This window comes from Staurois parvus, unplaced genomic scaffold (assembly GCF_062004578.1).
Source record: "Staurois parvus isolate SC_StPar_1 unplaced genomic scaffold, SC_StPar_1.0 ptg000581l, whole genome shotgun sequence".
Classification (NCBI taxonomy): domain Eukaryota; kingdom Metazoa; phylum Chordata; class Amphibia; order Anura; family Ranidae; genus Staurois; species Staurois parvus.
Window position 1 is genome coordinate 9165520 of NW_028318377.1, and position 13038 is coordinate 9178557.

Consider the following 13038-nt stretch of genomic DNA (forward strand, 5'->3'; position numbering starts at 1 on the left):
TTGTGGATCTCTGAGGCATTGAGTGAAAGGCAATAGTCTTACCTACAACTGGGGATTTCTGCCTAAACCTTGAGATTGGAGGCTGATCCGAGGAGGATCTTGGATTCATGAGTCCATAAAATTTATGGCATTTCATTCACCTATATCTGGGGAGTGCGGTGTGTGATAATACCACAAATGGGTGTGAATTCTGGTCAAGGGTCTTGGAATAAGGACTTTATCCTATCTATTATATCCTATCTAATATATTTGGAGTGGGACTATCACAACAAAAATTTTTTTTTCCGCACAAATATTTTTTCTGCACTAGATGACACATCCATGTCCACTCACTATCTGCAGAGTGACCACTCAGTTTCTGCAGAGCAGACACAGACAGAACCTGCTCTGCTCTATGGGCAACTGGTAGTTAATAGACTCCACTGTCCTTTTTACACCCCACTTCCCTCCGATCCGCTCTGCCTAAATGGAAGTGGATAGATTCCTTTCTGACCCGATCGGACCAGGAGGTAGGCGGGTGTAAATGGACACAAATCCATTTTTACCCCCACTGTCCATAGGTATACATGGACCTTCTGACGAGGTGCCAGGTCTACCGGAAAAACTGACAGTTGGACCTGATTTGATTGCCCATGCGAAAGGGGCCTAAGTCTTGCTGCTAGAACTCATAATTTTGATCTCTGATTAATCTGGGAACAGAAGACGCCAATCACTTATCGACTGACACTGTTCTTGGTCCACTAAAAAGAACATCAATTCATGTTTTATCTTTTATAGGAGCCTTACAACATGGAAAGGATATTGTGGCTAGTTGCTGATGGGGACTGTGGAAAAATTAAAGCCATGATGGAAGAATTCAACGCTAAAAAACAGCTCCGATTACCAGCAGACCTTCACCAAAAGGTAGATTATAGGCATTATAATTAAACATTCGTTATTTAGTTGCTTCTGTTTTACATATTGGGGTGGATTTACTAAAGGCTAATAGATTGTACCCTTTGAAATTACATTTGCTCCAGAGCTTAGTAAGTTAAGTGAAGTTTCACTTTGCAAAGAATACCCAATCATATGCAAGGAAAATAAAAAACAGCATTTTTGCTTGCACATGATTGGATGATGGAAGTCAGCAGAGCTTCCCCTCATTCACTAAGCTCTGGAACAACTGCACTTGTAAAATGCAGTCTATTTGTCTTTAGTAAATCCACTTCACTGGGCTGCCAACATTTTGGTTTTTACATGGTTTGGACTTCCAGGCCTCATGGGCATTGGGCGTGTGCTGCTGTTTTTGGGGGGTTTTTTTTACAGCCAGTAAACTCCCCAGCATGTTATCCTATGACAATTTTCCTATGTGACACATTGGGGATGATTTACTAAAGGCAAATAGACTGTGCACTCTGCAAGTGCAGTTGCTCCAGAGCTTAGGAAATGAGGCAAAGCTTCCCTTTGCCAAGAATACCCAATTAGGCTGGCCATACATTATACAATTTTCTGTCCAATTTCTGCCCAATTCCCTTTAGATTTACCTTCAACTATGTAGCTCAAGAGCCTACCTAAGGCTGGCTATACATTATACAATTTTCTGTCCAATTTCTGCCCAATTCCCTTTAGATTTACCTTTAACTATGTAGTGCAAGAGCTTACCTAAGGCTGGCCATACATTATACAATTTTCTTGAGATTTTTACTTTAGATTTACCAAAAACCATATAATATGTGGTCAAACCTAAACAACACTTTCAGTTGTATCCAATTAGGCAGGCCCATGCGCTACATAAGTTAAAGTTTTATTTAAGCCATGCGCTACATAGTTGAAGGTAAATCTAAAGGAAAATGGACAGAAAATTGTATAATGTATGACCAGCCTAATTGGATACAATTGAAAGTGTTGTTAGTTTTGACCTCCTATTATATGTTTTTTTTGTAAATCTAAACCAAAAACCTCAAGAAAATTGTATAATGTATGGCCAGCCTTACATGCAAAGAAACTAAAAAACCAGCACTTTTGCTTGTACATGATTGGATGATGGAAGTCAGCTGAGCTGCTGCTCATTTCCTAAGCTCTGGAGCAACTGCACTTACAGAGTGCACAGTCTAATTGCCTTTAGTAAATCATCCCCATAGGCTTTACTCAGCGTTTTTTTGGAAGGGGAATTTTCTGGCTGGAAAAACCCCAAAACTAGTGGGTTTCAAGAGGAGTTTTTTAGCTGTAAAAATGCTCTAACGCCGGTAAATGCAGTAAAACGCAGCAAACTGGTGTTTTTGAGCCAACATTTTTTATGTGTAAAAAACGTGTCTAAACGCAACAAAACAACACTAATGTAAAGAACGTGGAAAAACGTGCATTTTTATGGCGACTTTATAGGTGTCAGAGGAAAATCCCAGATGGACTGTTTTGTTGGTAGTCAGTAGTGGCTGAGCTGTGAGCACCCCGAGTCCAAGTGTAGATAGTGTACCCTCCCAGTCACCAGACGAAATTAAACGCTCACCTTCGGGGTATGACAAAAAAAGGTCAAAAATCGCATTTCCCTTCTGGGGCATGTAAGAACTGAAGGCTCCATTCAGTCTCGAACTGTATGTTATCAATCAAACTACATATGGAAAGAGGCAAAAACAGAAGGATAGTGCTCTCCGTATAATATACTTTTATTAAAATATAAAAAACACACTTACAAAGGAGGCAAAACGTGCATAACCGAGTGCTCTAGATCACAGTGCATAGATGCAAGATAGCCGCGGGTGACGTCATAGGCGTGGCTCCTCCCCCGTACACATTACATCCTAAGACCGGACTTCGTCAGCGGGAACGGGAACAGAGCCAATCAGCACTGTCCAGGCAGAGGGTCAGGGGTTATGCAGCCTCATAGGACAGTCATTGCAGAACGAAAACTCCTCCAATAAGCTTTAACTAGTGCTCTGATAGCAGTCACAAGACTGCTATATACTGCTGATGAGAAAAGGTATTTAGCAGTTTATCTTTACTAAAATAATTGCATTTCCATGTTCTGTGCACTGTGGGAGACCAGATATAGTGAGTGCAGGGTCTGGGGAGACCAGATATAGTGAGTGCAGGGTCTGGGGAGACCAGATATAGTGAATGCAGGGTCCGGGGAGAGCAGATATAGTGAATGCAGGGTCCGGGGAGACCATATATAGTGAATGCAGGGTACTGGGAGACCAGACATAGTGAATGCAGGGTCCTGGGAGACCAGATAGGGGGCCCAGTGAGAGGCTCACTGGGCACATTTCACTAAGCGGTATCTTACCACATCCGAGTATGCGGTAGGATACCGCACAGCATTTTTAAAAAAAAGTTTGAATTCACCAAAAAACACTACTAAAATATCCCGTGAGTTATTTTATCAAGTCATGCAATATTTTAGTAGTGAAAACTATGCAGCGTTAATGTTTTAGCTGTCTGCAGGGTTCCCACTGACAGCTGAATGTAAAAGATAGAATTGCCAGCAATTAAAAAAAATAATTTAAAAAACAGCGTGGGGTCCCCCCCCTCCATCCATACCAAGCCCTTTGAGTCTGGTATGGGTTTTGAGGGGAACCCCCACGCCAAAAGTGAAAAAAAAATAGCGTGGGGGTACCCCCCCAAAATCCATAGCAGACCCTTTTCCGAGCATGCAGCCTGGCAGATCAGCAAACGGGGGGAATAAGCGAGCTCCCACCCCCTCTTGAACCATAGCAGGCCACATGTCCTCAACATGAGGGGGGTACTTTGGGGCCGGGGGGCTCCCCTCCTCAAAGCACCTTGTCCTCATGTTGATGGGTACAAGGGCCTCTTCTCCACAACCCTGGGAATTGTGGGGGTGTGTGGATGCGGGGCTGGTCGGAATCTGGAAGCCCCCTTTAGCAAGGGTGCCCCCAGATCCTTCCCCCCCATGTGAATGAGTATGGGGTGCATGCTACCACTACCCATTCACAAAAAAAAAAAGTGTAGTGTGAAAAAACACAGGAGATAGTCTTTGACAAGTCTTTTATTAAAAGAAGAAAAATAAAAGAATGCCCCCCAAAGTAAATCCAATGTCAATCACGATGCCCGCCGCCACTGCCAACCCGATACAAGAAAAAAAAGAAAGGATCCTCTCCCGATGCTGGCTCCCGGCCATCTGACTGATCTGCTGGCTTGACAGTTGAGTATAACAAGCATGCTTTACTGCAGATACAGACTTTTTTTTTTACTGTTGTGGGTTTAGTAACACTTTCAGTAAAATGAGTACGGTACAGTCATCCTTTATTAATGTAATATTGTTTAAACATAACATTCATTATTACATGAAGCTTGTTCTTGTGCATTTCTTCCAGATCTGTGCAGTAATCCAAGATAATAAAGATCGGTCACTGCTGCTCTCCTTCTTGTACAGGGTGACTGATCTTGTGTCCGCCCCCTCCTATAGTTCTCTGCAGGCAGCCTGTGGTGGGTGGAACCTGCTCAGTCCCTCCCACAGCTCTTTCCTCTGCACAGGCTATATACAGCACAATGATGATGTCACCTCTACCCAGGTAATAACTGGGTTTGCAAAGTCTTTTAATGCACACAAAATAGATTTATATCTTTTGTCATTGTTAAGAATTATATTTCAATAAACGTTTTTGTACCTAGAGTTCAGCTTTAAGCTGTTAAAGGGGGGATTGTGGCTGAGTCAACTTTATTTCCATGACTGCCACACACAGCTTGGAGACCAATTATACAGTTGAAAGAAAAAGTATGTGAACCCCTTGGGATTACGTGGAGTTTTGCATGAATTGGGCATAAAATGTGCTCTGAACGTCATCTAAGTCACAACAACAGAAGAAGACAGTCTGCTGAACATAATACTACACAAACATTAGATGTTGCCATGGTTTAATTGCACATAACATGTAAACATTCACAGTGCAGGGAGGAAAAAGTATGTGAGGCCCTAGCTTAATGACTTCTCCCAGAGCTAATTGGAGCCAGGAGTGAGCCAACCTTGACTCCAATCAGTGTGATGATATTGGATGTGTTGCTGACAGCTGTCCTGCCCTTAAAAAACACACACCTGTTTTGGGTTTACTGGTTTCAAGAAGCACTGTCTGATGTGAACCATGCCTCGCAGAAAAGAGCTCTCAGAAGACCTACGATCAAGAATTGTTGACTTGCATGAAGCTGGAAAGGGTTACAAAAGTATCTCCAAAAGCCGACTTTTTCCTCCCTGCACTGTGAATGTTTACATGTTATGTGCAATTAAACCATGGCAGCATCTAATGTTTGTGTAGTATTATGTTCAGCAGACTGTGTTCTTCTATTGTTGTGACTTAGATGACGTTCAGAGCACATTTTATGCCCAATTCATGCAAAACTCCACGTAATCCCAAGGGGTTCACATACTTTTTCTTGCAACTGTAAGTCTGAATATCAGCAGATCACAATTCTGCAAACTATTATCAGTTTGTTAAGATTTGTGACCGCGCCCTGTCAGTCACCTCCCCCTTCCTCACCCCTCCTTTTCTACTTTTATCCTTTTCGCTTCTACTTTTTCTCCTAGATTGGGCTTCTCCTATTTTGTTTTTTTTTTTATAAATACGATTTATATTCAACAATCATATATATTCAGTAGCCAAATATATTGGACTTTATATAAGCAGGCTGCTGTTTTATGATATCACCATGCCGCTTCTCCACCTCTTCCAATCAGAGAACACTTTAAACTTGCTCAGAAAATGCAAAGCAATCTCTGAATGGCACCCATGCTGAGCGGCTCAAGTTGGACCAATGTAACCATGTATAAATATCCAGGGGCGGACTGAACATTCGAGCACTTGGGCACTGCCCGAGGGCCCGGGATCAGTAGGGGACCCCATGAGATGCCCCTGGTACCTTTTATTGGCTTTTTCATAGGCTTTTTTGGATGTGGGCGAGGACACAGGGGCCCCATGATCCCCTATTGCCCGGGGGCCCCATGAGTTGTCAGTCCGCCCCTGAAAATATCAATATCTGAAGTTCTGCTTTAAGGTCAGCTTGGACTTTAAAAGTCACCCCCTGAATACAAGTGTCAGGCAGACCATAGATGATACAATTTTCTTTTCTTCCACCATGGGTGGAAGGAAAGAAAAGTGCTTGATTCCCCCATCAATGCTGATTCCCTCCCACAGCATTACTGTGTTCTGTAGTCAGGGAGCCTTCCCTGCGGCAGAACACAATGATTAATGCTGGCTGATATACCCACCGGCAGTGTTCACATGCATAAAATCAGACAGGCTGGTTGTACTGAAGTTGATCGATGGCTAGCCATCAATTCATCTATGGCCAGCTTTAGAATTTCATTATTAGTGGAAAAGCGCTTAAAGTATGAAAAGTGCAAAGGTTTAAATTGCATTGTGTTCAATAGTTTAAAGTTTTAATAGCAATAATACACACACATCTCCACCCACCCAGTCATACAATCATTAGTGGTCAGTGGCATTTTAAAAGGCCCCACCCTGCATCACTGGTGGTCCGCGGCATATTCAAACCTTCCAAAACACTCCGAGAACGTTAGTGACCAGTGGCATTTAAACTCCACCAAAACAATCCCACAATCATAGGTGATCACTGGCACTTTAAAATCCCTACATCCTATTACTGGTGGTGAGCGGCGCTTTAAAACCCAAAAAAGCAATCCCAAAAGACTGGTGGTTAATGGCCTTTTAACCCCCCCCCCCCCCCCCACCTTCAATTGCAGCCTTCCCATAGGATTGATTCATTCCTTGAATCCTTCATTCTGTAGTGAGAGGAAGAGGAGGGAACAACAATATAAACAGTACTACACTATTTACATTGGTGATCTCTGTGATTGGTAATCACATCTATCCCATGGCACAGAGCCACCCTGATCGTCTCTGTGCCCTTACTAAATGTTCTCCATTGACTAATAATGGCAGGAGTAAGAGCTTTGTGTGTGTGCAAACAAAAGATTGTACTGGTACATCCATCCACCCATGTAAGGAGGTTAAACTTTTCAGGCCCCAGATTAGCACCCCCTTTAAACTTCTCTTTAGACCAGCCCCCCTAAACTTTAATTCAGACTCCAGATCAGTATCAGCTTATATCACATGACCAGAAACAAGATGTGTGGATAGTTTTCCACACCTTCCTGTATAGGCACCATGCTAGTTGAAGGTTTGATACCAGTGCTGGGTTGTTGGAAAAAGCATTCAGCACTGCCAGAACATAGGGTGGGTCTGTGGGACCCTTGTATTTATTTCAAAGTCCCCAGGTTAGTTGGGAGGTATACTGTAGTCACTATGCCACAAAGAACAAAATTGTAAATTCGATCATTACATATACAGTGGGGCAAAAAAGTATTTAGTCAGCCACCAATTGTACAAGTTCTCCCACTTACAAAGATGAGAGAGGCCTGTAATTGGCATCATAGGTAGACCTCAACTATGAGAGACAAAATGAGAAAACAAATCCAGACAATCACAAATCCAGACAGATCAACTGTGGGAGCAATAATTAGAAAATGGAAGACATACAAGACCACTGATAATCTCCCTCGATCTGAGGCTCCACGCAAGATCTCACCGCGTGAGTTCAAATTGATCACAAGAACGGTGAGCAAAAATCCCAGGACCACATGGGGGGACCTAGTGAATGACCTGCAGAGAGCTGGGACCAACGTAACAAAGGCTACCATCAGTAACACACTACGCCGCCAGGGAAGATGAAATGTGGCTGGGCCTTCCAACATCACAATGATCCCAAACATACCGCCCAGGCAACGAAGGAGTGGCTTCGTAAGAAGCATTTCAAGGTCCTGGAGTGGCCTAGCCAGTCTCCAGATCTCAACCCCATAGAAAACCTTTGGAGGGAGTTGAAAGTCCGTGTTGCCCAGCGACAGCCCCAAAACATCACTGCTCTAGAGGAGATCTGCATGGAGGAATGGGCCAACATACCAGCAACAGTGTGTGCCAACCTTGTGAAGACTTACAGGAAACGTTTGACCTCTGTCATTGCCAACAAAGGATATATAACAAAGTATTGAGATGAACTTTTGATATTGACCAAATACTTATTTTCCACCATAATTTGCAAATAAATTCTTTCCAAATCAGCCAATGTGATTGTCTGGATTTGTTTTCTCATTTTGTCTCTCATAGTTGAGGTCTACCTATGATGCCAATTACAGGTCTCTCTCATCTTTTTAAGTGGGAGAACTTGCACAATTGGTGGCTGACTAAATACTTTTTTGCCCCACTGTAGTTCCCTGCTTACAGGATATAGATGTGAACACCTTGTCTGGTTCGTTTAAATAATTGGGAACTACCTAGCAACTGGACACCAGAGAGACAATAAATGTCTTAGTCAGAATTAGGTAATCACGTACTATACATACTGTATATGACTCAGCATATAAAGTGCAGGGTCAGGACTGTGAAACATACAGGGGTCAGAAGGGTGTAACATGGGGCCCTTACTTTGCTGGTGAGATCACACTGCCAGGCAGTAGGTGCATAGATCAGAGCTGAGCGCTGGAACAAGAGATTCAGCCCTGGACTTCAGGACATGACCTGGATCAGCAGGACACCAGGATTATGCTTCAATCCTGGGACAATCCCATAGACAATGCCCCACAGTTCTAGAAGGGGCAGGACTTACGTTGTGAGGAGCACAGGGACATTGCTGATAGTCCACTGTGTGTTAACTAATCTTCACTTCAGGTCTGTGAAAAAAGAACGTGGCTCCAACGTCCCCTAGCATCCAATCTCATCAATATCACAAGCGCTGCTCTGCTACATGAATCCTTGCTGCAGCTCTAGTGCTTGTGATGTGGAGAAGATCTGGCTTCAGGGGAGCTGCAGGGTGAGAAGACCAGATGAGTTTAGTGACACCCCCTCTCTATGCGTCGCTCGGGGAACATAATGGGAGCAAAATTGATGCTCAGAGAGGGTCAGAAGGTATATTGGTGCTAAGAAGGTGGTGGAGGGAATAGTAAACCTTAGCAAGGGGGACAATAATGCCCAGTGGAGGTGGGAGGGAACAATAATGCTCTGGGGAGGGGGGGAGGTTATAAGCAGGGTATGGGAGGAACAACAATGCAAAGATTGGGTTGAGGGAAAACTAGTCCCCAGCCAAAGTAGAGAGAACAATGTTGCCCAGCGGAGGGCGAGGGGAATAAAAATACCCTAGATGACTGTGAAAGGTGGGCGAGAACAGTAGTGCACAGAACTGGGTGTGGAAAAAATAGCGGTCAGTAACGGTACCAGTGTGTATTGGGGGGAATCAGTAGTGACCTGTGGGCTGGTTTACAATAGTACCCAGAGGGCGGTGGGGAGGAACAACAGCACCCAGTAGGGGGTGAAAGTAAACAATGGTGTCAGTGGACAAAACTTACCTTGCACTGCAGTCCTTGTCCCGCGAATCTGCTCTCTTCGTCCTCCTCCTTCTGCTACCTGGACTGAGTAGACTCTGTCAAGCAGGAGATCAGTTCGCCTGCAAAGAGCTGGAGCTGTGCGCTGTGCGCTCCATCTCTCGGTCCTAGACACACGGGATACCAGGATTCTGTTAAAATCCTGGGACAGTCCAGAGGAGTCTGGGATAGTTTTCGTGGTATTTGGGGTTATGCCAATCCAGATGGGCTTGAGACATTAAAGATCTAAGCCCTTCAAGAGCACCTATCTTTACATTTAGGCTCTCATTAAAGGGGAATGTGAGCTCTCTTATGACAGTGATAAACCTCAATTAAAAAAATGAATACATATGAAATGTTCATGACTGGGTAGGGCGAAACGCGTTGAGGCGCATGGCCTGGATGGAGCCTGGGCTGAGGCTGCTTTTACCATACAGATTGTTGGGTTTTGCTGGATGTGAGACACCTGGGACGTTCTTTCTACATTCTGTGAATGGCTGTCACAGTGCCGATCATTACTAGAGTGCCTGGGAGATGTCAAAGACTGTGCCAAAGACTGTGCTGAAAGCATGCATTGAGTGAACTCTCAGCACAGAAACTCCCGTCACCCAAGGAAACATATGTGTAGTGTGTGGGCATTAAAGCCCACCCTCTTTACCGCTGCACATATGTGTTACATTGGCAAGAGGCTAAGATAGAGTGGATGTCACAATTTTATAGGTATGTGAAAACTGTTTTGCTCATACTTAGATATATTCTTCTTAATCCATGTAGCTGCCTTTACCCTTGCTAATATATTTTGTCTTCCTTTCTCAACAGAGCAGTTTATGGGTCATACCACCACATGGATTTCATTTGAAATTTGGATAGGCAGTTACTAATTCCCTAATCCCAGGGGCCGCCCACACCATCTACTACTGATGCCCCCCTGATGGCGGACCAGCTCTTTGCGAAAGCCAATAGTCTTCTAGCACCATCTGTATTGCCAGTTGCTGGTTTCCAAAGGATGTCTTACATTGTATTTGGAAGGATCCAAAGGATTGGGAATACTTCTTGTTTTAAACAGGGTAAAAGGAACACTCAATTTTCTTGTTAAGAAAAAAGAAATTAAAAACACATCAAGTATTAATTTCCAGGCCCTCAGGTGAGGAAGGAAATTCCTGAGTGTTCGCCATAACAATCAAGGCTGGAGATATTCTTTGAATATTGTGGTTCAGGCAAGACTTGCATTGTTCAGCCTTAGTCAGCAGCAGAGTAGCAGAAATGGAGCCGTTTCTGCTGTTTTTCTTTTGGTGGAGGTGGATGGGTCACTGCCAGCATGGAGTATTTCACAGAAGCAAGCACTGCTCCATCTAGATGTAGCCAATCCAAAGCCAGGCTACGGGGAGGAGAGATCTTCTAATCAACAACTCCTTCAATCAAGTTCACAATAAACAATGATTCAACTAATCAGAGCATCGCTGCTTCCCTTCAGAGATTGTGAGATTGGTAATAACAGTCTTTTGGTATGATGCAATAAAAAAAATGTCTAAAAGGCCCCACACATGAGCTTCAAAGGCATTCCTACACCTGCGCATAATTTGCATGGAAAAATGGCTTATTGTCTAACAATGTACCTATGCAGTAAACACGCTCCGTATTTTGTATTATTTCCAGACAGGGCAAAATTGATGGTATTTTTAGACCTCTAGACTCCTTAGGTATGGAAATTAAAACTACCAGGGCATGTTTTGTATTATGTTCTGAAGCGGTTGGTTTGACCTGGTCGGAACTTTTGAATATTATGTTCTGAAGCGGTTGGTTTGACCTGGTCGGAACTTTTGAATATTATGTTCTGAAGCGGTTGGTTTGACCTGGTCGGAACTTTTGAATATTATGTTCTGAAGCGGTTGGTTTGACCTGGTCGGAACTTTTGAATATTATGTTCTGAAGCGGTTGGTTTGACCTGGTCGGAACTTTTGAATATTATGTTCTGAAGTGGTTGGTTTGACCTGGTCGGAACTTTTGAAAAGTCTGCTATTAAAGCAGTTGTGCAGCTTAAATAAGAATGTGCTTTGTAATACCTATTGTGGAAAAAAAAAGGTGTGCACCCTCCTGTACACTTTAGTGCAGCCTTTCTCAACCAGGGTTCCTTGGTACACACTGTAATCTGGGCTGAACAAAAAAAAACTGAGGAGCTTGTGAGAAGTTCTTTGTACAATCGATGTGATGATAGTACCGCAATCTCCCCACTGAGCTATTGTTTTCAGAACACACACGATCAGCGCTCGCAGCCATTGGCTGAAAGCACTGATCGGATGTCAGTCGGCTACTGACTTTCCAGCATGCTCGTTCGACAGAAGCCGTCTGTGACATCGGCTTCTGTCAAATAATGACTTGTACACACAGACCAAATGTCAGCTGTTATCTACTACTGTACCAGCTGATTTCAGCCAATATTCAACCTGGCTATATGGGGCTTTAGGTTCCACCAGAGCAGTGTTACTTATCCTTTTTACATTGAAGGGACCCCTGGAAAAAGTTGAAGATTTCGGGGAACCCATAAAGTAATGTTGAGATGTACAACTCACAGAACATTGGTTTGATCAGCAAGCTGTTGATATAACAGCAATTATTTTTTAAATAGTATTAAAAAATAGAATCAATATTAAAATATACATGTTTATTGTAAGACTTGTGCTTGCTTTTTTCTGAAAAAAAAAATGCTAAACACTGGATAAAACTTGAGATAAGCAGAGTATGGGGGGGGGGGGGGGCAACAGAGCACACTACATGGGAGGCAGCAAGGCACATCACTTGGGAACAGTGCACACAGTGGGCCCCATTACATAGGATCAGGGCACCTGGGATCTGAGCACCTTACATAGGATCAGGGCACATGGTATCAAAGAACCTTACATGGGATCAGAGCACCTTACATAGGATCAAGGTACATGGGATCAAAGCACCTTACATGGGATCAGGGCACATGGGATCACAGCGCTTTAAATGGGATCAGGGTACATGAGATCACAGCACCTTACATGGGATCATGGCACGTGGGATCACAGCACCTTACATGGGATCATAGCACATGGGATCACAGCACCTTACATGGGATCATAGCACATGGGATCAAAGCACCTTACATGGGATCAGGGCACATGGGATCACAGCGCTTTAAATGGGATCAGGGTACATGGGATCAGATCACCTTAAATGGGATCAGGGCACATGGGATCAGAACGCTTTAAATGGGATCAGGGCACATGAAATCACAGCACCTTACATGGGATCATGGCACATGAGGTCAGAGCACCTTACATGGGATCAGGGCACCTTACATGGGATCAGAGTACCTTGCATGGGATCATGGCACATAGGATCAGGTCACCTTACATGGGACCAAAATACTTTACATGGGATTAGGGCACATGGGATCACAGCACCTTACATGGGATCACAGCACCATGCATTGGATCATGGCACACAGAATCAAAGAGCCTTACATGGGATCATGGCACATGGGATCACAGCACTTCACATAGGATCAGGGCACCTTACAAGGAATCATAGCACCTTACATGAGATAAGGGCACTTTACATGGGATCAGAGCACTGCACATAGGATCAGGGCACCTTACATGGGATCAGAACACTGCACATGGGATCAGGGCACCTTACATGGGATCAGAGCA

At 43.8% G+C, this 13038-nt stretch overlaps 1 protein-coding gene across 2 annotated transcripts in view; it reads left to right on the plus strand.

Annotated features, from left to right (window-relative positions):
* LOC149450183 (threonine synthase-like 2) overlaps positions 1-12032 on the plus strand; it is a 40641-nt gene extending 28609 nt beyond the window's left edge. For both annotated transcript variants that reach the window (XM_089692339.1, XM_089692340.1), the window contains 2 exons: positions 778-903; positions 10181-12032. In XM_089692339.1, the coding sequence (XP_089548465.1) occupies positions 778-903; positions 10181-10231 (177 nt within the window). In that variant the 3' untranslated portion in view covers positions 10232-12032. The remainder of the gene's footprint in view (positions 1-777; positions 904-10180) is intronic.
* The last annotated feature ends 1006 nt before the right edge of the window (positions 12033-13038 follow it).